At 41.2% G+C, this 27693-nt stretch overlaps 1 protein-coding gene across 1 annotated transcript in view; it reads right to left on the bottom strand.

The window, feature by feature from the left end:
* DPYD (dihydropyrimidine dehydrogenase) overlaps positions 1-27693 on the bottom strand; it is a 502649-nt gene that overhangs the window by 132664 nt on the left and 342292 nt on the right. The window contains exon 15 of the mRNA XM_077825357.1: positions 5913-5981. Within this exon, the coding sequence (XP_077681483.1) occupies positions 5913-5981 (69 nt within the window). The remainder of the gene's footprint in view (positions 1-5912; positions 5982-27693) is intronic.

The following is a 27693-nucleotide window of genomic DNA, read 5'->3' as shown; positions in this document are numbered from 1 at the left end:
CACTACTGTACAGCCTCTTTGCAGAAGAGTTTTGAACTTTTGTCCACAGGCAGAACATCATTGCTAAATTGGTTCTTCGTATTTGCCACCATGTGCCTGTTTCAGATTAACAGGAAGATTAATAGCTTTTAACTCTGATTTTATGTCACAGGGATACCTTAGCCCTGGAGCAGCATCTGGCAAATCAAAACAAAAACATACTATTAAATTACTGTGCTTCACCTCCTACTGTGTGGTTGTTAGGGCATCCCCCACTACAACTATACTGAGCCCTATTGTGCACTACTTACACATTGCAATGGCCTTTGTTGCCAACTGCTTCCACATATCTATTCAGGGGACACCATCATAGGGCCTAATCACATCAGCCACACTATCACACTATCTGCCAATGTGATATATGCCATCATGTGCCAGCAATGCCCCTCTGCCATGTACATTGGCCAAACTGGACAGTCTCTACGTAAAAGAATAAATGGACACAAATCAGACGTCAAGAATTATAACATTCAAAAACCAGTCGGAGAACACTTCAATCTCTTTGGTCACTCAACTACAGACCTAAAAGCAGCAATTCTTCAACAAAAAAACTTCAAAACCAGACTCCAACGAGAGACTGCTGAATTGGAATTAATTTGCAAACTGGACACCATTAAATTAGGCTTGAATACAGACTGGGAGTGGATGTGTCATTACACAAAGTAAAACTATTTCCCCATGTTTTATTCCCCTCTCCCCCCCCCCCCCCACGGTTCCTCACACTTTCTTGTTAACTGCTGGAAATGGCCCACCTTGATTATCACTACAAAAGTTCCCCCCCCCACTCTCTTGCTGGTAATAGCCCACCTTACCTGATCACTCTTGTTACAGTGTGTATGGTAACACCCATTGTTTCATGTTCTCTGTGTATATAAATCTCCCCACTGTATTTTCCACGGCATGCATCCGATGAAGTGAGCTGTAGCTCACGAAAGCTTATGCTCAAATAAATTTGTTAGTCTCTAAGGTGCCACAGGTACTCCTTTTCTTTTTGAAGAATAGGTAGGGACTCTCAGAGGGGCAGGAGATGGAGGATAGTCCCTTGGTCTTTTGGATTTGTTGAAAGAGATCCTACAATTAGTGTAGAAAAACCTTAAACAAGGCTCTTAGCCTGAGCTATTTGAAATTATATGTGCAACAAACAAATTGTGAATAACATCACTATGATCCTAGGCAACCCTGTGTTCACAAACTACACACAACTGCAATAAGTTTTGCACAAAATATGTGCTGTGAGGTATCACTTGAAAATTAACACTACACTGGTCAATAATATCACTGTAAAGTATGTGTAGCAATGTTGCATATGAAATTATGTATACTCATAATATTTTGCTTTAAACTCTATGACTAAAAGGTGTTTAAACCAGGCACATCATGGGGAGTTGATAAACAGGGTTTCTGCAGACAAAGGAAAGAGGCCAATAAGGTATGGCCCAAATTCAATGGGCCATTCATTTGTATTGGAGGAAGAGAGAGTTTGCATAGTAGCATCTACCAATGAGGGAGGAACCAGCATGGATCTGTAGCTTCCAGACATGATGGCTCCTTTACTCAGCATGAGCTAATGAACTTTATCTGTGGCTACCCTTCAGAAGAATACATTTCAAAGGTTCACTGAGCTATAAACAGAGGGGATTCAGAGTAGCAGCCCTGTTAGTCTGTATTCACAAAAAGAAAAGGAGTACTTGTGGCACCTTAGAGAATAACCAGTTTATTTGAGCATAAGCTTTCATGAGCTACAGCTCACTTCAGAGGATGCAAACAGAGGGGAGTGAACCCCTAAGTTATCAATCACTTTAAGGAGACAAAGAAACAAAGAAATTTGATCTCTGTGATGGGTCCTGGCCAGACCGGCCAGTAAAAAGCTTGAAAGCACTTTGATTGAGAGAAAAAACATCTTGAACAAAGACAGTACCTTGCTAGATTATGTTTTATACTTCTAGATCTGTTTTTCACTTTTATTTGCTCTTCCTTTATTTCTTTTACTTGGTATCTCTTAATCCATGATCTGTTGTTAATAAACTTGTTTTGCTTCCATTGTAAATCATTAGTGCTGGCTAAACGCAGTAAAGTGTGTGATTTTAGTAAGCTGATAGGTTGGAATGTTATACAGCAGGGGTGGGCAAACAATGGCCCACAGGCCGGATCCAGCCCTTGAGCTCCCGCTGGGGAGTGATGTCTGAGGCTTGCCCCGCTCCGGTGCTCTAGCCAGGGAGCAGGGTCGGGGGGCTGCTCCATGCGGCTCCTGGAAACAGCAGCATAGCCCCCCTCCAATGGCCCCCTCCGGCGCTCCAATGGGAGCTGTGGGGGTGGTACCTGCAGATGGGGCAGAGTGCCGAGCTACCTGGCTGCAAATCCACATAGGAGCTGGAGAAGGGACATGCCGCTGCTTCTGAGAACTGCTTGAGGTAAGCGCTGCCTGTACCCCTGAGCCTCTCCCCATGCCCCAACCTCCTGCCCCAGCCCTGATCCCCCTCCCACCCTCTGAACCCTTCAATCCCAGCCCAGAGCACCCTCCTGCACCCCAAACCCCTCTTCCCCAGCCCCATCCGGAGCCCTCACCCCCACCACGCCCCACTCCTCCGCCCCATCCCGGAGCCCCCTCCTGTACCCTGAACTCCTTATTTCTGGCCCCACCCCAGAGCCTGCACCCCCAACTAGAGCCCTCACCCCCACCCCAATTTTGTGAGCATTCATGGCCCACCATACAATTTATTTTCCCAGATGTGGCCCTCGGGCCAAAAAAGTTTCCCACCCCTGTTATACAGTCTCTGTAGAGGTAGTGAACCTAATACTTTTTCTGTAAGAGTCCAGCGAGAGGGTCTGGACCCTGCAGGAAGATGATGTGGGCAAGTCTGGGGCTTGAAAAGTACTAAGGTCAACCTGCAAGGAGTATTCAAGTGGACAAAGCCAGGATGAAGCTTGTGGGCTGCTGGCTGGCTGTTTGGGTCAGATTTCTGAACCAAAGTTGCACAGTCACAAGACACCCAGGATTACAAATTACAATTACCTACATTGACTGAACCCCTTAGTAGCCCGGATAACCCCCCAAATGTCTCAATCACTAAAATGATCTATTTATAAAGATTATACCTGGCTCATGTTTTGTCTTGGCATGGAGAGGTGTTTAGTAGTTCAGTTTGCAACCTCTTCTCTATGCCTCAGACCTGATAATCTTGAAAACTTTGTTGGAATCAACCCTCTATAAACATTAAAATGGCAGTTAAACTAAATTGATGCATAATTTTTTCATCAGGAAAAGCTGATGTTTGCTTCCATTGATTAGTAGGAAGAAGGGACGACAGAAACATTTTTAGAAGAAATATATAATAGAAAGATGAAAACATGGGAAAAATCACAAAGAGATATTTATAATAAGCTACAAGGAAATTAAAAGGTCAGACACTATTTAAAGAATGTTCTTCTTCAAAATAAATCAACCAAGTTCCCTCTTTGAGTTGATACTGTGAAATGCTCCAAAATGAGACACTAGCCACTGCACATTTAGACAACAAGTCAGAAAGAGGTTCAGTAGTTGCTGGTACACACAGATAACTCCTGTGCTCCGAAGACTAATCATGAAAGTTAGTGGTAAATATTTCCCAACTGCAGAAGTGGATTCCATAACTGTATATGCTGTACAATTGCTTGCATCAGGGCATAGTGTTTGTTGTCGACCTCAGAAATAAAAATTAAAGAGTAGAGAACAAGAAAAAGCCCATGCAAGGTCCAATTAAGAATAAATAATGTTTCCCAAAATGTGTCGGACCTTTTCTTTAAGGTAATTAGCATAAATTAAAAATAAAAAAATACTGACAGATCTGATGACAGCAAACGAAAACATTTAATTTCCTCACCAAGTAACTCTGGCAGAGACCTCAAGACACAGTATCCATTCCCTTTGTCTTGTACTTGCCCCAAAGCTACAATTCTGTTCTGTATTTACATTTTTTCTTATTGAACTGGAGTAACTTTTGCCTGCTGTGTGGCACGTTTAAGCAGCTTTGAATGAATGTGATCATGGGAAAAGCTATCCATCATTTTCATGAGCCTTCTACTTCCTAGTCAGCTCTGCAACTTGTGACTATGAACCTGTTGTTACTTTTGTTATTGGCTTCCATGACAAGCTGACCTTTAACATGAATAGGTCGGTCTCCTGTGGAGACAGAATTCACAACCTTCTGGGGCTTATGCACTCCGGAAGGCCACATTTATTATCTTCTGGATAGGGTCTTAAATATGGTTCAGAAATATTACTGCATTTTATTATTTAATTATGCATGTCCATAACACGCTAGGTGCTTTCCAAGCTGCACACATTAAGAAATACTTTGACCAGGTAAATTACGTCACATTTTACAAAATGTATTTATCCAACAACTCCATCATTTCCAAAGTGCTATTGCTAATACAACTGCAGATTCAAAATGTATCTTTTTTTTCAAATTGATAGCAATTACAGATTAAAAGAACACTAAGCATTTTTGCCTTATAGAAAAAAAAGAAGAGGAGTAAGCAGCATGATAAAGTCATTCATCATAGTCAGTTTAAAAGTGGTAAAGCTCATGTCAAGCATGAATTCCGCAAAAGATTTCATGGTCAATTAAGTAAATACAGGTATAAAATGGACCTAGTGTTGAAGATCACAAAACCAATTACTGATAATGTTTAATTTCACTTCCCTAAATCCCCAAAGTGATTTTTTTCCTCACAGGTTTAAAATGACCAAAGGAAACAGAGAAGCATCATTCCAGATCACTCTAAGAGGCTTTAGAAGGCTTTGTGAAGAAAAACCAATTATATACATAGAATCTAGCTATATACATATATGCACACACACACATATATATACACTCATCAGGACCAGCTCTAGGCACCAGCAAAGCAAGCACGTGCTTGAGATGGCACAATTCCAGGGTTGGCATTTCAGCCATCCTTTTTTTTTTTTTGCTTGGGCAGTTGCGCTCTTGAAGCTTGGGGGAGCAAAAAACCTAGAGCCGGCCCTGACACTCATAAATATATGCACTCCCCCAATTATTTACGTGTGTGGTATTTCTAATGTAATTAATTCTGATCTAAAGCTAAGAATAGGACGAGCTAATTGGTTTTTCTTCATAAAGGGCATTAAAGATTTGGAAATACACCTCTTTATTTCCTGTGGACATTGTAAACCTGTGAGGAATAAAATCTGTTTCATATTTAAAAAATATCCTGTCTTAATCAAGTGTTTCTTATGATATTCATCATGGACATACATATTTTTAATAGCCTTTTTTCCTTCAAACTGAAATACAAATTTCAGGCGTATGGTTGGTTGTTTGAATTTATGCAAGATTGGATTTATATTACAGAAAACCTGCTGACTGCTATTATATACAATGGCTTTCTTTGCTATCATTTTTGCAAGTCTGTATTAAAACTAGAATAGCATTAAATGAGCCTTTTATACTTTAAATATTCAAGAGGTTTATATTCAAAATTTCTTCTGTGCTGTCAAACTAGTGTGCCTGTAGGCAAGGTAAGATCAAGTTAGGCTCTCAAAGGTAGAATTAAATTTTATCAGGGCATTCATCATAATATACAGTTTGCTTAAAATGCAAATAAAAAGTATGTGGATTCAGAGACTAAAGGCTTTTCAGGTCGTGTGTAAAAATCCAAGGGACGGCTTTTATGGAATAGCTGTTCTTTAAATTTACATTTCCTTCATTTTAATGAAAACACAGAATAAACAAATTATGATGGACATGCTTTAAATGTTCATTTTTTACTTTGAATCTATTTCTTCTGTAGAGTTTCTTATTGCAGCTCTTTATTTAAGAAGAATAAAAACAAGACAAAAAAGATGAGGAAACATATTACGGAACCATTACCTCAGCCATTTTTGAAAGTTCAGTCCAGTCATCCTTGTTGTAGCTGCACATGATACTGGCAATTACAATCTGAAAAGAAAATGCATACAATAATTTGTAAGCTGCTGTATATGTGAATTATAACTACTATGTATAATGACAAAGAATCCTGTTGTACTTCCAACCAGTAACTATTATAGCACTGTATCTGCACATCCAAATCACAGAAGGGAAAAAAGATCCACAGATTATCAATGTTTTCAGTATTAAAAAACAATTATTCAGCAAAGCTGGCAATACTACACAACCTTAATTTTACAGTAGTTTACACTGTCATCAACATAAAGAGCCCAATTCTGCTCCCAAACAGTCAATGAGACAGAAGCAGGCCTAAGCACGGTATCTAACAGGTGCATTACCGAACCTAGCTGTTTACTGGGGACAAAACTGTAATTTTAACAGTTTACTATTACTTACAAAATCAACAGTATTCTAGGAACTTTACAGATAGGTAAGAAGACATGTCTCTGCTCCAAAGAGTTAACAATCTAGATTGGCAGCACAGAAATACAAAACTCCCATTAATGTTAATGAAGCTAGGATTTGACCCAGGGATGGGGGGATATAACATTGATATTCGCTATATCTTTGAGTAGTTCCACCAAATATATATTTTTTAAATGTCTGGATCTTCTAATCTCTCGTTTAATCCCCTCCGTGAAGGGAAGAGAGGGGATAGCAGGCCATTCGGAGTAAGTTTGTTTTAATGAGGGAATGGCAGTAGGAAAGAGTGTTACTCATGCATAAAGTTACAAAAAGCCTTCAGTCTTTGCAGGATTGGGGGTCTAATTTATTGTTCACTTTCACCTCCTGGCAATTTTCAGTGCTATTGTTTCCAGGTTTCTCCCTCTAAGATTATTTGCATTCTTTTCCCTGAAGACGATTTGGCTTTCATTTTTCCAAGGTGAATTTCATTTATTTTCTGGCCATTTTTGCAGTCTCTCAAGGTCTTTGTCTGTTATTTCTCTTTCCTCCCTGTTGTTCTCTACACCTCTCAGTTTTTGTATCTGTGAATATAATTAAGTGCTGATTATCTCAGCTTCCAGATCATTAAAGGTTTTAAATAAAACTGGATCTAACATGTCGTCTCTGATACTCCAGCTAGATACCTCTCTCCAACTCAATACATTGTTGGTATGGGCCTTCAGCCAATTTCCAATTTATGTGACAGTATCCAGTGAACTGATACTAGCAGACAGCATCTGCCCTGGACTACCAGATCTTAGGAGACTCCATCATATACTTTGAGGGACATCAGAAGAATGAGGGTGTCGTATTTTCTGCTGGCATAAATCACTGAAGTCGATAGAGTTACACCAGCAGAGAATTTAGCCCAAGAGACCCTACAGAGGGCAGAAATATAGGAAGAGGTTAGAAGGAAAAAAGCAGAATTGAAGGGAAACATGGCATACAAGTTAAAAGGTCCATTGAGGCAGATTAGCCAGAGAAATTACAGAAGGATAGTGGTGGACTATTTTGTGTACAAAAGGACAGCCATAGACAGTAAAGAAGATACTTTTTTTTAATGTTTAAGACAGTTTGAGATGTAGCTTTGTTCAGAGGTAGGATTGATGTTTGGGCTGGATCTTTTATTGATCTGAACCATTTTGGTCATCTCTATTTGTATCTGGGATGAGAATAGTGTTTGGATTCTATGGGCAAAATCCTTCCCTCAGCAAAGGCTATCGTGGTCAGATTTTATTACTCATTTATGTGAGGGAGATGTTTAAAAAGTCTCTTTTTAAAAAACCACCGTAAGAACAGCCATACTGGGTCAAACCAAAGGTCCATCTAGCCCAGTATCCTGTCTTCCAATAGTGGCCAATACCAGGTGCTTCTCAGGGAATGAACAGAACAGCTAGTCATGAAGTGATCCATCCCTTCTCACCCATTCCTAGCTTATGGCAAACAGAGGCTAGGGACACCATCACCGCCCATCCTGGCTAATAGCCATTGATAGACCTATCCTCCATGAATTTATCTAGTTCCCTCTGTGCAAATTTGATGGTTGGAAAATATGTGGAAGATGAGATATTTAAGCTCTCCAGGGAAGTGGGGGAAAGGGGCAGGACAAACAATGAGCACAGTTCCATGGAAAGTAAAAGGAGTTGCCCAAAGAACAATTCAACTGCCAAAAGCAGTTTCATGCTTTTATAATGAAGAAATGTGAAATAGAAATCTCTCTTTTTCTTCAATAAAAATAAAAAATTGCATTGCTCTAAAGAGTTGCTTTTGTTTTTTTCTCTTTCTTTTTTTTTTTTTGGCAAAATAAAAGATTTTGAAGTACTATATTTCTCCTATTAATATATTAAATGTATATATCTTTAGTTGCATACCTACTAGCATAAATATAAAAAACTAATTCTTGATTAAACATGTGCAGTCACTGTTGGTGTGTTTTATTGCATCCCTTAAAGTATATGAGAGGAATAATATGTCAATTTCTGATAATGACATTCCTTTATAATACATTTTTTAAAAAAGCAAAAATCTTTATATAGTTACAGGACAGGAAGTTCTATGACCTGTATTATTCCAAAAAGAAAAGGAGTACTTGTGGCACCTTAGAGACTAACCAATTTTACTCCTTTTCTTTTTGCGAATACAGACTAACACGGCTGTTACTCTGAAACCTGTATTATTCCAGAGGTTAGACTCGATGATCACAATTGTCCTTTCTGGTACTGAAATCTATGAACTCTATTTCATAAGCATTTAAACTATCTTGGAAAACTCAAGATGACTTAAGTGCTAATAAAACAAACATCAACAAGAATAAATACTTTTTAACAAGGCAGTTTTTTTTGTATTAAATATCCAAGAGCATCAAAACTTGAAGCTCATTGTGTTTCATACTTCATTATGAAAACTAAGTTTAGGAAAGTATGTATATATTCAGAAACTGAAGGATAAAGAACTGTATAAAATGCTGCACTGGCTGGATGCTGGCCAAGAATCCATGTCTTGTGAAATTTCCAGTTTCTGGAAGCTGACTAAAAAAAGAAAGATATCCTGACAACATGAGATTTAAAAAAAAATTTTTTTTTACATTCTGGAGTCACAATCCGAAGTACATTGGAAATCTAGGAAACAATTCAAGTTCAACTTAAACTATTATTTTTTTTAGCAGGAAAAAGCTGTAGAGCAACAAAGGTGAATAAGTATTATTATAAGTAGATGAGTTAGATTTCCTCAAGCGTTATTAATGAAGTCTGAAAATTCTACTGGGAGTATACGAAGGAGGAGGAACAAGATATATGGTGTTTCAAGGAGCTGTTAATTAAGAAAACATAGAATCATAGAAGATTAGGGTTGAAAGAGACCTCAGGAGGTCATCTAGTCCAACCCAGTGGTGAGCTGGAGCCGGTCCGCGCGAAGCGGTTGTTAAATTTAGAAGCAGTTTTAGAACCAGTTGTTAGGGTTCCCTGAGCTCCCGGCTGGGGAGGCTCCCCCGGCCCCTCCTCCACCTTCCCCCCTCTCGCAGAGCCTCAGCATGCTCTGGACCGCTCCTGGGCAGCTCTGCAGCGCCTGCAGCTTTGAGCAGCACAGTAAGGGGGTGGGGCTGTAAGCGCCAGCGGGCTGCGCGGCATCCATACACACTGCCCTGAGCAGCATGGTAAGGGGCTGGGCCGGGGCTGGGAGGAGGGGTTGGATAAGGAGCAGGGAGCGGTTGGAGGGGGCGGAGGTTCTGGAGGGGTGGTCAGGGGACAGGAGGAGTTGGGTAGGCAGTCGCCGCCCCACAAAGTGCCAGCCAGGCTGGGGCTTGGCTGGGGCAGCCCCCTAGGCCGAGGGGGCCCCAACTCATGGCGCTAGGGAGGGTGCATGGTGTAGGGCTCCGTGTTATAGAAGGGGGCTGTTGGAGACAGGGCCGGCTCTAGGCACCAGCAAAACAAGCAGGTGCTTGGGGTGGCACATTTCTAGGGGCAGCGTTCCGGCGCTGGTCATAGCGCCCCTAGAAGTGTGCCCCCGCTGCCCCAGCTCGCCTCCGCCTGCTCCCCTGAGCGCCCCGCTGCTCCACTTCTCCCCCCTCCCTCCCAGGCTTGCCGTGCGTGAAACAGCTGTTTCGCGCGGCGAGGCAGGAAGAAGCCGAGCGGCAGCACGGTCGGGGGAGGCGGCAGTGGTGGAGTGGAGGTGAGCTGGCGCAGGGAGCGGTTCCTCTACCCCCCCCCCCCATTACTTCCTGTGCTCCCCCACCCACCCTTGCTCACCTCCGCTCTGCCTGCTCCCCTGAATGTGCTGCCTCTCCCTCGCCTGAGAGGGAGGAGGGAGAAGCGGAGCTGCAGCGTGTTCAGGGGAGCAGGCAGAGCGGAGGTGAGTTAGGGCAGAGGGTTGTGGGGGGGAAGCCGTAGGGAGCAATGCGGGGTGGGGGGAATGTGCACGCCCGGGGGAGGAGGCAGGGCTGGGGATTTGGGGAAGGGGTTGGGAAGGGGTGGAGCAGGGGGCGGCCAAAAATTTTTTTGCTTGGGGCGGCAAAAATTGTAGAGCCGGCCCTGGTTGGAGAAGGGGCTCCGTGCTAGAGGGGGGTGCATGAAGCAGCACCGTTTGGGGGGCGCGGGGCTATGGAAGGGCTGCGGGGCCCCACATCCTGTCTCGGGGCAGGGGTCGCGCTGCGGCTGGTACCTGCACTGTGCAGCCATCCGAGCAGCCACTCCAGAGCCCCATGCACAGAGGCCGATCCGATGCCGCTTCGCTCAGCAGCCGCAGTCAAGCTCCATGCTGCTTTCTGCCCAGTCCAGGAAGCATGACCGGCTGCGCTGGGCAGGGAGATCAGGCACCACGTGACTGGGCGCCATGTAGGGCAGGGGAGCCAGGCCTCTGGCAGCAGCAGCCTCCTCTGCCCCAGGAGCCAGGCAGGGCCAGCTGGTGCCATGGCTGGGGGCTGCCTTGAGCGTGCTGGGGCGAGCCCCTTCTGCAGTCTCTCCCGCTCCTGCACTGTGGGGCTGTCCAGCCTCCGCCACTTGGGGGCGCTCACATCCCACGGTGGAGAGTCAGGGAGACGGCAGCCTTTGTCTGCAGGGAACGCCACCCCACATGCCGGGAGCGACCCCACTGATGCAAGAGCTGCAGGTCTCCTGGGCCACGAGCAGGCACCTGGGATGGAGAACATGCCTGGGGAGGGCAGGGGGGCAGGACAGAGCCTGGGGTGCAGGATGGAGCCTGGGGGTGGGAGGGGACAGGATAGAGGCACATCTCTTAAATCAGAACTTTTTATAGGGAACAGGTTGTTAAGATTTTGTTAGCTCATCACTGGTCCAACCCCCTGCTCAAATAAGGACCAACCCCAACTAAATCATCCCAGCCAGGGCTTTGTCAAGCCAGGCCTTAAAAAGCTCTAAGGATGGAGATTCCACCACCTCCCTAGGTAACCCATTTCAGTGCTTCACCACCCTCCTACTGAAATAGTTTTTTCTAATATCTAAGCTAGACCTCCCACAGTGCAACTTGAGACCATTGCTCCTTGTTCTGTCAGTTGCCACCACTGAGAAACAGCCTAGCTCCATCGTCTTTTGAATCCCCCTTTAGGTAGTTGAAGGCTGCTATCAAATCCCCCCTCTTCTCTTCTGCAGACTAAATAAGCCCAGTTCCCACAGCCTCTCCTCATAAGTCATGTGCCCCAGCCCCCTAATCATTTTTGTTGCCCTTTGCTGGACTCTCTCCAATTTGTCCACATCCTTTCTGCAGTGGGGGGCTCAAAACTGGAAGCAATACTCCAGATGTGGCCTCACGTTGCCGAATAGAGGGAACATGTTTATTAAATAATGATTAATGTTAGTATTCACATTTAAAATTATGTATGTATCTGTGTCTAACGTAGTGGATAATGGTAACAATAATATAGTTCAGGGATCGGCAACCTTTCGCACGCAGCCTGTCAGGGAAAGCTGCTGGTGGGCCGGGACAGTTTGTTTACCTGCAGCATTTGCAGGTTCGGCTGATCGCAGCTCCCACTGGCCGCAGTTAGCCGTTCTAGGCCAATGGGGGCTGCGGGAAGCAGTGCGGGCTGAGGAACGTGCTGGGCGCTACTTCACGCAGTCCCCCATTGGCCTGAAACGGCGAACCACGGCCAGTGGGAGCCGCGATCGGCTGAACCTGCGGACACGGTAGATAAACAACCTGTCCCGGCAGGTAAACAAACCGTCAGTGGCTTTCCGTGACGGGCCGTGTGCCAAAGGTTGCTGATCCCTGATATCGTTGAAAGCAGAAATTGCATTTCCATTGTAAATGTTCTTGTGAAAAATATGATGAAAAAGTTTTTAAAATAATATTTTGTTTTATTCTCTCTTTTTCCTAATGTTCTCTTACAACTGGAAATTAAAACTGATTTTCCTATTTCAAACCCAATCCTCCACTTTTGTAAACAGTCCTTACTCAAGGGACTACTCCCTCAGATGAGACTGGGACAAATAATATGAGAGCTACTCTTGTAGGCAATGATTTATCCTTTTTCATTTGTTAAATATTGCTTTTTCTGCATTTCTAATGCAGCACAGGCCAAGATTTCTCAGTTTTGTTTAAATCTGTCTTTCGTTCATCAGCATCAGTGATACTAGAGCAGCTCTGGGAACAGGGTTCATTACTTAACTTGTGTTCCTTCTATTAGCTTTCTCACAAAAAAGCCTCTGTAGTTAGGCTAATTTCACTTGATATCAATAACCACATCTTGTTTTAATAGCCAGGTAGGGCACTTTGGTGATGTCAGAGGCATGTATTAATGCCTAAAAACACAGGGCTGGGAATTTATCAAGAAAATGCAGAGTAAAACCCATATACTTATTATATACAATGGATGGAAAATAAGGAAAGCGAAAAGGACAAAGGGTAAAAATCATTCCTTTCATTTTTTAGTGTAAACTAATATACCCGTTAATTGCAAATTTCTCAATCCTCTCCTTCCTTTTCTAGCACTCTATAGACTATTGGCCTCTAAAATGCCAGTTTGAAAAAGTATATGAACCTGCAGAACAATTTCCTACAAACATATCCTTAGAATTTAAGCATCCAATGACAATTTTCAAAAAATTTGTAAAGGTAGAGTGACACGCAGCCTAGACCTTGTCTCCCAAGGACCAGCTCAGAATGAATTTTTATATTTGACTCCTGTCAGGAGTCCAGAAAAAAGAATTCATAATAGAAATATAGAGAAAACTTTAATTGTGATTATTTGAACAATGGTTTTGAGATAAATCTTAGGCCAAGTCTTGCTCACCTTACATACATAGTCTATTGACTAACTAATAGAGCATGCAATAAAGCTACTGCTAAAATATAACATCTCGTAAATGAATATGGGCTAAATTGTGGCTTTACCATAAATCCTGAATAAGGGGCAGCATGTGGTTGTGCTGATGCAAAAGCAGACTAGAAAACCAGTCATGATTGTATCACAATCTGGTGCCCAGTTCACCCTTTGCTCCAGAACAGAAGTGCCAGCCCTGTATCAGACACAGATTGCTTTCCTCTTTGCACCAGCTAACTACATTGGCCAGCGTGTATATGTGCGTGTGTGGGGGGTGAGGTGTAGTGTAGCCTACTCCCCTCCCACCCAGGCTGGAGGGGGAGGAGTGGCCCCACATTCACGGCTTTCCCCTACACTACTTCCCATATGAGTAGTCGTGGCAGAGGACTAAATGGATTCCTTACTCCCTGAGTGGGCACACAGGGTAAGTGACAATCTCTCCCTGTGCTTACAAGGATGAACAATTTTACAAAGAACAAGTTTGTGAACTTAAGTCAGACTTCATGTTTAGAACAGGCTGCATTAGGCATGGGATTTTCTTGATTATTCGTGCAGCAAAAGGCCCTGAAAGAAACCTTTTTTTTTTTTGCATTATAATTTGCCATTCAGATCAGGAATTGTAAGATAAATACTAGGTTCTTAACTACAGTACAAAAAGCTACATTTTGCACAGTTCTGTAAGTAATGCATTAGTAGTTGTTTTACTTAAAAGGACACTGTCAAGGTACTTCTCCTAACCTTTAACATATTTTTTCTTACTGTTTATAATAACCCCCTAAAAGCTAACAACAGAAATCTCTTTCCTTCATGAATATTGCTTTCCTTCCCTTATGCATCTGTGACTGCATCATGAATTTTGTGGTCTTGGGTTTTAATTTTTAAGTAAAAGGAACATGGAAATATTTGTTTTGATGCCTTTTTACCACCTAACATACATAATTCATTATAAAGACTTTCAAAACAAAAAAGAAAATGATTGGACCTACTTTGGGTCTCCCAGCTTGACCGTTTCTATTTAAAAATAGGCCATTTTAAAGCTTTATCTGGAGTATTCAAGAGGTATAGATTAGTTCACACAATTTGTCCAGTTACTGTTCTGGAAGGAAGAGTGGAAGCCTCAGTAGATCCAAAGGTTCTGACAGGTCTCTAGATATTTGGATTTTAAGATGAACATTCCTATATTCAATACAGTAGCCATCTCAAACAGATCTCAGTCCTATCTATCTACCCAACTGCAATAACCATACTGATGATTCTCTCTCCGCTAGCCCTATCCCTTTTCTCTTCCTAGGCTATTCTCCCAATCCTATAGACATTTTCCCCTTACTCAAGAAACAACAGCCACTCTACCCATAATTGATTTTTCTTCATTTCCTTCCTTCTTTATCTTTATGATTATCCTCGATTAATCTGAGTTTTATGAAAGTCCTGCATCAAGTTCCATTTAAAAACTGCTGCTGGCTTTAACTTGTGCAATCACTCCACACTCTGCACCAAACAATGCATTCTGAAGAACTTTTGAAAATCTCCATGAACCCCTGCAGGATCATTGCAGCAAGAGAAAAAACTGTGGGTATTTTCAGTTTAAGAAATTTCTACTGAACGCTGCAAAACTAGGAAGGAGCTGCAGGGAGGTAGAAGGATTAGGTTTGTAATAATTGCCTATTTGAAAAGGAGAGTTCACTAACTTGGCTAAGATATGGAAGAGAAAGAATGGCTCAATGGGCAGGGAGAGCAGAGATTGGTAGATAGAAAAAATATGTAATGTAAATATGAGGTTATTCTGAGTTTATCTAAACTTCAGAAATGAATTTCATTTGGTTTGGATAAATAGGAAGAGCACAATCCTGAAAAGTCTTGATTAGTTCCAAACCATTTTGCCCATCCTAAACCAATAAAACATAGCTTAGACCCTAGACTGGTTTGGTCTGGAGAAATTTAGCCCAACTGCTCCCAAAGAGAACTCCCTCATTTCAAAGAATTTACCCTGTAAGAGGAGGAACAGACACACTGCAGGAATAGGCTTTGTAAATCATTAACAAAAATCACAGGTTGGGGTGATCTTTCACAAACCAGTGGGAAAATGCGGGGGGGGGGGGTGTTCATCACCCATGAAGGCTTGGTAGGACAGGGCAAACTCTTATCAACTGGATCTTAATCTCAGAGCGAAATTCACCACCATACAGAGGTCAGAACAAGGGCTATATGGCACTCAGATCTAACCTTCGTCCTGTTTCACCCAGACACAGTAAACATTCATGAAAGCACTTGCAAATGCGGCAGGATGATGGCTGTTCAGTGAAAATGGTTTACCACATGCTATATTTTTCAGTTATTAGAAGCAAATGCCTCAGCCCTTACTGAAAAACAAAAATGGCCAACCAAAGTTTGTTGTAATTTTATATCAGATAAAAGAACGAATGCACACTGCAGACCATAGGCCATATTCTGCCCTTTACTGTGGCAGTTTAATGCTCCAGTGGCATAAAGTGGCAGCAAAGGGGGCAGGTCCCTTGGATTGTATAGCACTGATGTAATGACTTTATGCTAGCCGACCTCTGTACCCTCAAGTCTAGGAAGCATGTCAGGAGCCATTCTTTGCCAGAGTAATGATTCATGGGGGGCCACTACAAGCTAGTGCAACTCAGAACATCCCCTAGTTGCTCTCAGTTGCACGAAGTACCAGTATCAGAATTGTGGTGGTGAAAAGGTGCTGTAGTGATGTGGCTAGAGTAACGCCCCCTTGTGGACCTTCCAGATGCCCTGATGAGATCATGGATCTCCACAGGGAGGTGACGGGGGGAAGGGGAGAGAAGAAGTCACTATCTCCAGTGTCCATTGTGATGGGCTCTGGTCCATGAGCTAATTGTCCCTTCAGTCCTATTCTCTTCTGCAGGACTGGAGGGGCTTAGCCCTGAAATGCTCTAAAACAAAAAGCAAACCCAACTCAATACTGGGCCTCCCACCAGTCTTTCTGTGAGGCGTCCCTGCCCTTTCCTTTGGGCTCAGTTCCCAAACAGTCTCTTACTTGTGTGTCACTTGCTCCTTGGGGTCTAAGTGCTCCTCCCCAGTGGATGCTTGGGCTAGCAGGCTCCTATCTGCACAACTTGGCGAGCAAAGCTCCCTTTAAGCAAAGATGCAGAGCTCTAGCTTCCTTCCTAGTCAGTTCTGAACTTATCCAGGCTCTCTCCTTTTATTCCCCCCTCCAGGCTTGGCACTGGCGGCAGGTACACCAGTGGCAGGGCTAGCTGGCCCCATAGGCTTTCCTTAACCCCTTCTCTGCCGGTGTGGGGGTGCCTTAAATTTTTTCCCATATGAATTTGGCCCATTAAACTCAAGGTTTTCCCCCAAAACTGCTGTGAATTCTTCAGGTATAGCTCATCACTTTGGTGGAAAAACAATACTAATCAAACTGGAATGAATGTGTCATATGTTAGCAATTCGGCAAAGATTTGTCAGACTATCATGCTGCTTCCTATTATTATGTCTTATTTGCGCTATGGGAGCATCTACCAGTACCACTCATAGACCAGAATCCCATTGTGCTAAGTGCTGTATAAACATAGAAGAAAAAGACAGTCCCTGCCCTAAAGAGCTTACTATCAAAGCATATGGCAAGAGAAAACAAGTGAAGACAGACAGACAGACAGACAAGTGGGAGCACAAAATGAAACAATGAGACAATAAATAAATATTTGTAGCTTCCTATTCCCAAATCATTGATCTGAATAATTTTTTTTACTCTCCACCTTGCCTCTTTATCAGGCTCTCGGAGTCTCACCTGTTTCCATCTGCTATACACAATTCTTTTGTGCACAGCTGCATGGAATCTTACAATCTGAATGGCTAGTTTATACAATGAAAAAGTTTCTAAAATACATCTCACCAGAAAGAATATTCTGTTTATAATAAATATTACACAGACACACACACTTAAATGTACAGTAGTGAAAAATAATCAGCATACAACAGATGTGTTGTTAAAAACTACTTTTAGGAGCCAGTTAAATTGTGTTGCCTTGTAGACCTGTCCAGGTTTTTATTTTACTTTGCTTTTTCATTGCAGTTTTTGATTTGTTGCAGAACTGAAATAAAAATAAGCTTCTTATTAAAAACTACCTAGAATAGCAAATCCCATGCAATAAGAGCGTTAACAATTGTAAACCCTGTCATGTCTCTGAGAAGCAGAGGAATTATCTTGTTATCAATTTAATAATGGAACATTGAAGTAAATGATGCCATCCACTGACACCAGTAACACTCTCTCTCCTGGGAAATTCATGTCTGTAGGAACTGTCAATCTAGATGGATATGGACATATTAAACATTGTACCTTCAGTCCATAAATCTATTCTTTCTATGCTGCCTTAATAAAAAGATTCTGCATGGTGATAAAGACAAGCAATGCAGAATGTCTTGACATTACTGACCTACAGTCCTCCTATTTAAAAAAAATATCTTTCAGAGAGTGGATATTAAATAATTTAACAATCTCTAACTTTCCCTTGTTTTTCTTCATATCTTGTATTTAAAATATCTTCAAGAGTTTTTATGTCAATGAAGATTGAATAATTACGTAAGGATGCAAATAGTGACTAATGCTGTATTTATTATCCAGCTGTCTTTGTTTAGAAAGCTAGCTGCTTACAGTCCTATCCTTTCTGCTTTATATCTTCTCCACCGGTTTTTCAAACTGAAGTGGAAACAATATACAGTACAGCTAAAAACAAACAAACAAACAAAACCTCACACATGGGGGGAGGGGAATATTTCAGCAAATAAATAAGACCCAAAAAGATATAAGCACAAAAATGGGATCTTTTGTTTGCAGGGGGAAAACGTCAACATGAATGGAAAAGAACAAAAAGGGCCCCTTCTGAGCCTAAACTGGAATGTTTATTTTCAAAGCAGGAAAAAATTGATCCTGTGCCAATGTTCAGTTATGATGACTCCAGTTCTATTACATCAAATGACAGATGTAGACTTAATAAGATTACTGGATGGATGTCGGTGAGGTAGACTGGGATATAACTCCAAATTAAGGTTCATAGTTGCTAAGATCCAATGTAAGTCCTCAGGCAAATGAAAACTGGGAGTTGGAGACAAGCCAATTTCTGAATAAAATAATAAAATGTTGTTGCTTTTGCTGAAACAGGAAGCTAAACAGACCACATCTGATGAGCTGTCACCTGATATAATAGACCAATAGCTTGATTTCCAGAGATGTTCTCCACTCACAATTCCCCTTGAAATCAGTCAGAGTTGTGGGAGCACTGCACAAATGAGGAAGGCCTTAATCACAAGTTCTATGTAGTGCTTATTGTAGACACAATAGGTTCAAGTGATAGAACATTACCAGTGAATAAATCTGGCAGCCACAGCAACACAGGAATCCAGTGAATTTACATGGAGAGCTGGCTGGAAAATTATACTTTTTTCCCGTGGAAAAGGTTGTTGACCGAAAAACTGGGAAAAAATTGTTTAAAATCCATAACGTTTTCAATGAAAAAAAATTGACCATAGACTGAAAAATTTTAGGAGTTCAGTTTTTTGATTTAAAATATCAAATGTTTTAGAGGAAAGAAGACACTTTCCGTGAAAATTTTTGTTTAATCAAAAACCCAATTTTTCATCAAAAAACAATTTCAAGAGAACATTTTAATCAGCTTTACTAATGTGAAATACAAATGAAAAGAAACTGAAGGGCCAAAACAATGAGACACTATGAAACAACCACATCTCCTCTCAGGGCACTCACTAATGAACACATTTTGCATGAATGAAAAAAGGCCACCAGTACAAGTCCCCAGATGCAGATGTCCAACGAAGGCAAAATCAGCACCTGGAGAGAACACTTTAGGGAGACGGGAAAGCTGTAGGTGATCAGAAAATCCAGTCGTTATATGGGGGAGCCTCAAGAGGTTCATCATTTCAGATAAACTCCTCAAAAGTTATCTGATGGCTGCAAACTGGCCTGGAAATTCAACAAGATCTTTGGGATTTATATTTAAGGTAAGGATGAAAATGACAAAGGAATAACTTTTCCCTCAGTCTCTCAGCCTTTTTGATACTCAGCAAAAACAAAATACATATGTGTAAATACATGAATATTAATGAAGGGAAAAATTCACAGTCTAAACGAGATTGAATCTGGGAGAGACGTGAAGGTTTGGGTCCGACTCCATTCTTAGATAACTAGTGAATCTCTGCTGGGAATTTACGATTCCTGCAGGATGCTGCAAAGTTTGTAACACCTATGCAAGAGTACCTTTTGGGCAGTGACACTATCAAGAGAAAGCAAGGGAGGCCATTGTACGATTGAAAGAGCTAATGGAAAGAGATTATATCTGGTTTTACAATGTTTCAGACACAAACTATAACCCGCAGCTAAAAGTTACCAACAGGATGCTGACACTTTATTGATTCTTAAGATACATATGGAAAGACAAAACAGGGAAGAGGCAGCACAAGTTAGTTGGTTTTTCCCCAATACGGATTTCTGAACATCTATCGATCGATGGTACTTATACAGCTCCCATTAGTATCTGAGCTCCTCACAGCCTTAACTCCTCTCCATTTTAAGCTAATCTTCATTTTACAGATGGGAAACTGAGGTGCAGAAAGCCACAATGACTTGTCAAGGTTGCACAGGAAATTTACACAAGTCATTTTGAAATGAGAGAGCTGTTTTCAGTGGTAGATCCCAAACACCAGAGGTCTGGGCACTTGGAGACAAAATAAATAGATTCACTTATTTTTCCATTTAAATATAGTTTGTAGCTAATGGTGCAACAGTCTTTTACCCCACAGAGGATCTGGTCCTATGCTGCCTGCTAGCCATAGCCATGGAAGGAGCAACACAGTGGCCAAACTCTTGTACATGGAGTGCACTAGATATATTTCTGTATACCACTGTATCTCCTACTCATTCTGCCCCCCTTGCCACAGGACCTGAGCACTGATCTCTCCATTGCTCTCTCTCCCTCTTCATATGTTTCTTTTTCCTTCATTTCTCTCTACCATTTCTCTCTTTTTCCCCACCACTTTCCCAGGTTCCCATCTCTCTCTCTCTCGCTGTGTTCATCTTGCCCCAGTGTTCCTCTTGCTGTCTCCTCTGCCCCCTCTACACAAACAGATCTCATCTACTTTCCCCCACTGCCCCTGAGCACAGCTGGTCAAATCTCTTTTTAGCAATCAAATTTTACAAACGAATAATCCTTTTTTTCCCACTGAATAATCCTTTGGGGGTTCTCCTCTCAACCCGGTTATTGAGTCAGCTCTACATATGCTGTTCCCCTGATGTAATCACTCTCCTCTTTCCATCCCAAAGAAGTCTATCCTACTCTACCCTTCTCCCTTTTATCCTCTGCTTGTCTTCACCGACACCTCCCTGAAGTCCCACGGCAGACAGAGGTTAAAGGGATATCTTAGGGTTGAGGGAGAAAGGAGAAACACGTCTGTGCCCTACTGTCTTTTATTCTTCACCTTCTCCCATTACACATCACTGGAATGTTACAGCAGGGATTGGGAGAGATGCATGAGTTGGTGAATGCAGGGTTGCTTCCTCCTCTACCCAGCCACTCTTTCTGTCTCCATGCCCTGCTCCTTACACCGCTCTCCTCCTTGTGATGCAGTGAAGGGAAGGGATGCACCATTGGGTGAGGAGTGAAGTCAGGGACAGGAGGAAAGGCTGTTTTGCCTGCCTGAAGAAAATATACCTTAACACACTTAAAACTGCCTTCACCAAATAAGGACACTTCACCAGAGAAGTAGATCGCATCATGTAATTGGCCACCCAAATACCCCAAGAGAACCTGCTTCAATATAGAGAGAGAATCCCCTCTGATTGCACACCTCTAGTTATCACCTACTACTCCACACTGGAACCCATATAGGGTATCAAACAACTACAACCTATACTCAATGGGGACCCCATCCTGAGAGAAATGTTTCTTGAAACCCAACTTCTGGCTTTCAAACAGTCCCCCAACCTCTCCAAGCTCATCAGTCGGTGTGCGGACCCGTAGATCACAATTTTGTCACAGATATTTTTAGTAAAAGACACAGACAGGTCACGGCTTCCATTAATTAAGAAATTAATTTTTCTTTATTGCCCGTGACTTTTACTAAAAATATCTGAGACAAAATCTTAGCCTTACTTAAAATGTGTGCTAATTACCTATGCTAAACACCTTGTTCCACCTTGTATTTTGCTGTGATGGTGGGAGCACCTTTCCCAGTCCTGAAGAAGAGCTCTGCATGGCTCTTTCACAACAGAAGTTGGTCCAGTAAAAGGTACTACCTCACCCACCTTGTCTCTTTAAAGAAACTGTTATTCAGTGAAATCCATCCTGCAAAATAGGAAATCCACTGAGGGTCACATGGGATTTTAAGGCTCTGGAATGGCTTTATTCAATTTAAAAACTACAATTACTTTACCTCCCAATGCCACACATTTCCTTACCTTCAACATCTGTGCTTTTAGGTCACAATTCAGGAAAGCATGCACTGTGATGGGAGTAATCATGTACTTAAAGCTAAGCACGGGCTAAATTGCTTTGCTGAACTGAGACCTAAAAGCACAAGTGAAAGTAAGCAATACGAATCAAGACAGAACATACATAGAGCAGGTATGGCCATAGCTAATTGAATGCTAACTGTATGTACAGAAATAATAGCAGCTAAAACGGACACACTTACTTTCGATATGATCATCATTCTGTGAAGTCCGTATGTTCTTATCCTTTCACAAAAGGGTCTGGTACAACAGCTCTGCCACTTTGACTTCACTGAATAACAGTCCAGTCATATTATGGGAGAGTGTTCACTTTAGCTATCAATATCATACCATAAGCTATACTGCAACCTCCCACTGCCCTACCTCTCAAACAAAATGATTCATACTATGATTCCCCACAACTTTTAGGTAATGAGAATTACAGGGAATTACAGATTCAATCATGTCATACTTTTTGTGGACAGCAGAATTAATACTCAGCTCTAAAAAAGAAGTCCAAATTCAAATATTCTCTATTGTTGCAACTACTAGCTATGTCCCACTGCCTCAAGGTATCTAATGTGCCATTGCCTGAAGGACATTGCTGTAAGAAAATGATGCTGAATTTAATCCTTCCTCAAGTCTAAGGTCTGTTTTACGTCCGGGCATAGACTGGTATTTGTGACTTTTTAGTGTCTAGTAATTGGCTGGCTGCCTGCCTGTATCAGCATTAGTTTTTTCTCTCAAGAAATCATTTTCATAATGTTCTTTTTGAATAATTGTAGCACTTAATACTTCATGGTTTCCTCTAAGTCTTGATCAAATGGCCACACAGCAATATGAGACCCATTTTATTAGCTTTCAAAAGTGGAGACAACACTGAAGAAAATTAAACATGAAACAGGATATAAATCTATTGATGCGTGAACGTGGTAGTGTCTAAGATTTTGTGAACCTTGCAAGCTCTTTTGGATTCACAGCGTTCAAAAACCAAACCAAACCAAACCAAACCCAAGCTCAAGTTTTGCAAAAACTTTTCTTCCTATAACTCAGGATTTTCTTCAAGAGCAATTAAATTAAAAATAGTTTCCTAATTAAAAAGAACCCTGTGCTTTCTATTAGGGAAAGAAGAACTACATCCTCAAAAAGATAGGCTGGCTCAAATGGGTGAACTGCATAAGATACACACTGGTTCTCTATTTCATCACTGAACTTTTTCTCTCTGTATTTCCTCTTCCACAGTCTCTCCTAAGTGGGAAGAAAACCCAATGAGTCATGTAGCATCATGTTCAAATCCCAAGGTGGTAGGACTTCAACATTCCCTTCTGAGAGATACGATCTGGAAATCTCGTGAGTGGGTAGTTTTATTTTTCATACAGATATTCTAATTTACTTAAGTAGCTAGCTGTTATGTTTGATGACTCAAGCAGTCTTTTGGCTGCACTCCAGAAGCAAATAAGACACAAAATTAAGGGCAGGGAGCTGGCAATTCCCTTCAGACAAATCTCTTCTCCTTGACTGCCAGTTCCACCCACTTCTTGTTAATCTTTTAAGGAAGCAAACCAGTGAATGCTGAGAAACCAATAACAATTTTCACTAATATGTGATCCATTTAACTGTAATCTAACTTGTTCAGAACTACTGATGTGTTATCAGACATTTTTCTAAGTGAAAATGTAATAGTTTATGGGACTATATTTTAGTTAGAATGAAAAATATGTGAGCCCAATCACCATCCAGTATAGGAGAGGTTTTAGCACCATCCTATTTATTGGCAGACATTCAGCCAAAAAGGTAAGTAAACTGAGAATATACACTAGATCAGATCATGGGCTACTTTAGAGCAACTTTGAGCCCTTCCTTCCAACACCAAAGCTGTCCACAAGATGGTGTAACAAGGCACAGAAGGATTACATCACAGAATATGGAGATCATCCAATTCCCCACAGTCTGCTTCTCCCACACCACTGCCTTCCATGAGGCTAGCACAGAGGCCATGGCTGGGATGTCCCTATAGTCCAGTGAACCCCAGCAACAATAGTAACCCTGTGAACTTGTCAACTGGCAAAACTTATAATAATCATTAGGCAGCTCTAAATTCTGCCAGGGGACCAGATTGGTGAAAATCACCCTGGCACTGGGGGTATGCAAAGCTGGCTCAAAGCCACCTTTGCAATCTCCTTTTGAGCTGCACCAGCTGCTACTTGGCCACAGACTGGGATCTGGGCCATTTTGGTGGACCAGGACCACCCACATATTGTTCAACTGTCTCATGCACTTTTTAGGAGTTCAGGACTTGCAGGTGTACTCAGCCTTTAATATGGTGCTGTGACCCATGGAGAAGACAGAATGTGGCTCAGAGTAAAGCTCCTATACCTTTACGCACCTAGAAAAAAAGTGCTCTGATTTTCAGAGGTGTTGAGCAATCCAGCTCTCACTGAAATCAACTGTAAATACTCAACCCCTTGCAAAAGAGTGCACTTCTGTGGAGGTGCTTAAATATGGATTTAGGAACTGAACTTTAGGCACCCAGATTTCAAAACTGTGACCCTACTTAACTGCTATTGTATAAATTAACACAAATCAGTGTAAAGTGCTAGTTTTACCACAATCATTAAGAATATAGAGAATACTTTAAAAAGAAAATGAAATGGAATAGGAAACGTAGGGATAAAAATGTGAAATAGTCAGGTGTAAAACACAACTCTCTGAAGCAATTTCCCTATAGGGAACAATGTAAGCGGCAGCGGACAAGGCAAAAGAGAACTTGCTAATGTTATCAACAATACAGTTTTAAATTTAAACAAAGATGAATAAATGTCTACTTGCAGCTGAATTGAAAAGGAGCCTTTCAAATAGTCTCTTGAATGTAAGCCTCTAGGAAAGAAAGGCGTTTAGTGTGAGATTTTTCTTTTAAACATTAAAGCAGACACTCCTCCTTCCCTCTGGATATACCTACTGTACCAGACTAGCAGACACCAAGACCCTGTATAGAAATGAGGGGCTCCTCTATTGGGTCAAGCTGATATTGGGCACCTGAACCCAGCATGAGGGTGCTTGGTAATTAATGTTCAAGAGGTATATATTTTTTTAACTCCAATCAGAATATACAAAGACCTAGAGTGTCTATGTAAGATGGAAACTAAAATCTGGGAACGCCCGAGGTACAGCCAAGGTTGGAGAAAAAGGCTAGGCAGGATTTTATGGTGGCAATTTTTAAATCTGATTTACTAATAAAGCCAAATCATGAGTGTATTAGTAATATATATAGTAAGGGTATGATCTGTTCAGAGCACAGTGGGAATTGTAACTGTTTATGCATACTCTGCTCAGTGGAAAAGGTAGAAATATATTTAAAAAAATAATTGTCTCAGAACCTCCCACTCCCACATCACAGGCTTTGCGAAATGATGGATTAAAATATGAGTTTAAGGCCTTGTCTACACTAGAAAGGTTTTTCCAGCAACTCCTGTGTAGACACATCTAATAGAGTTCTTTTGCCAGGACACCTTATACTAGTTCCCTGAATGAAATAAACTATACCAGTAACAGGATTCTTTTGCTGGAATAACTGTCTACACTAGTGCTTTTGCCAGCACAGCTATGTCAAACTGAGTGTGATATTTTTCACATTCCTAACCAACATAGCTATGCTAGCAACATTTAAGTCTACATTAGGCCTAAGTATTTTTCTTAATGAGGGGCACAGAATATCACTACTAAAATGAATATGGACTATGGGAGCAACATATAATTTTGCCCTTTGAGTGTAAATTTGCTTTTTTATTATTATAATATAAATTCCGCTTAGAGAAAAAATGAATTATGTAAATCACATGCACTCAGTGTCTTCTAAAAGATTAGCAGTCAGTTCTTAAAGCTATTGTACATTTTAAAAGGTCTAATTTTGAAATTTACTTAATTGACTGTAACAAACAGAATGGAAATGGGGAAGAAATATTTGGTGGATAAATGCTTTGCATAGGTAATAAGGCTGGCAGAATTTTATCATTTTTAAGAACGGTTCAATGGGTTGTTTTAAGACTTTAGTTTTTGATGGATCATCAGCTATTAATGGTTTTAAAAATAATAAAATTTAACCATTTTGTTTTTTTACTTCTGAACATTGCCACAAGGTCATTTTTACCTCATATGGCAATATCCACAACCTAACATTAAAACAATGATCCAGGAGCAGGGCATTTCTTAGAGATTAATGACTGGGCTGGGAGGAGGTGATGGCCTGAGGCATTGCTGAGAGCTGTTGACCCCAGCTGGTTTATACAGGGCATTTCTAGAAAGAATGAATGCTCTGTTCATTAGCCAATCAGATTGCTGGAATCATTTCTCAACATTCCATTGGACATATAACAACTTACAACATTCAGAAGATGGTTATTTTTTAAAAAGTGCTTATATGTGTTCTTGTGAAGACACAGAGTCTCTAAAGAAAAATCACAAAAGGAGAGCTCTACCTTAATAACATGAATAAAAATATGCAATTCATCATGTGATCATCAATAATTGATCATCAGATTCAGGAACAATTTTTTTTAATACATTAGTGTGTATATTTTTAGAGCATTTCCCTTATCAGCACTCATTCTAAAAGGTTGTTCATATGTTTCTTAGAAAAGGAGTTTTTAGCCCTGGCAATAGCTAAAAGTAATGTGAGCACAAAACCAGCTTCAGCTGACTCTGGCCCTTAAGGGGTTTGTCTTTTCCAATAATCAAGTACAGCTCTCTGCACACTTTCCAGGATGGGTCTGGCGGAGTATTCCAGAAACTGCTTTAATTTTTTCCTAGCTCTCACCCTGAGGCAAAAGTTTTAAAGACCCCCTTGTAGTCTTCATAAAGCTGTGAAAATTGTCCATTTCTAACAGGATCAATAACTTACACTGTAAACCAAAAGAATTTTTCTTTGTGTAAGTACAAATTTCCCATCTGCCTTACTGCACCATATCATGACTTACTATTTGTCAAACTTGGCTGTAAAAGTAAAACAAACAAAATAAGCTATGACTTTATAAAATACATGAAAATAATTTAACTCGGCACTAACACAGTTTGACTGGTTGTTCAACAAAGCAATAGTTTTCAAACCCAAATCATGAAACATCTCACCACATTTCTCCTTAAGGTCCTCATTTGTCACCAGAAAACTGTACACTTGATGCACAGATTTACTCCTAGAACCTTCACTGTATTTACTGTTGGGGTAAACAGTCTCAGTCACAAATTGCAACTTCAGATAGAAGATGTGTGTTCTCTTGAAATTCAATTTTGTCCCACAACTATTTGAACTTAGTGGCATTAGAGTCTTTGCTCTTCTATCAGATTAGTAATAAAATACTTAAAAAAAAATAAAAAAAAGATATTGTGACAATGACCAGCTGCAAAGCATGCTCTTTTGGGGCCAAATTTTCAGCTGGGTTACTTAACTTTGCAAATATTGTAGAAACACTTACAGAGACTTATTGAAAATGTGGCCTTTCAGATCTTAGCAGACTTGAAAAGAACATTTTTCATTAACAATATGAAACCTCACCTGCATATATCACCTTCCAGACTCATAGATGTCAAGGTCAGAAGGGACCATTGTGATCATCTAGTCTGACCTCCTGCACATTGCAGGCCACAGAACCTCACCCACTCACTCCTGAAATAAACCCCTCACCTCTGGCTGAGTTACTGAAGTCCTCCAATCATGGATTAAAGACTTCAAGTTACAGAGAATTCACCATTTACATTAGTTTAAACTTGCAAGAGATCTGTGCCCCATGCTGCAAAGGAAGGGAAAAAACCGCCAGTGTCTCAGCCCATCTGGCCCAGGGGAAAATTCCTTCCTGACCCCAAATAGGGCAATCAGTTAGATCCTGAGCATGTGGGCAAACTGGTGGCAAGGCTTGCATGACTGACTCAATTTGAATTTAATTCTGATGTCATAATACAGTACAGGCAGTGTGGTCCAATGGCTAGTGCACCTGACCAGGAGTTAGGAAAATTGG

This window comes from Eretmochelys imbricata, chromosome 8 (genome assembly GCF_965152235.1).
Source record: "Eretmochelys imbricata isolate rEreImb1 chromosome 8, rEreImb1.hap1, whole genome shotgun sequence".
NCBI lineage: Eukaryota > Metazoa > Chordata > Testudines > Cheloniidae > Eretmochelys > Eretmochelys imbricata.
This window is presented reverse-complemented; position numbering and strand designations above follow the sequence as displayed.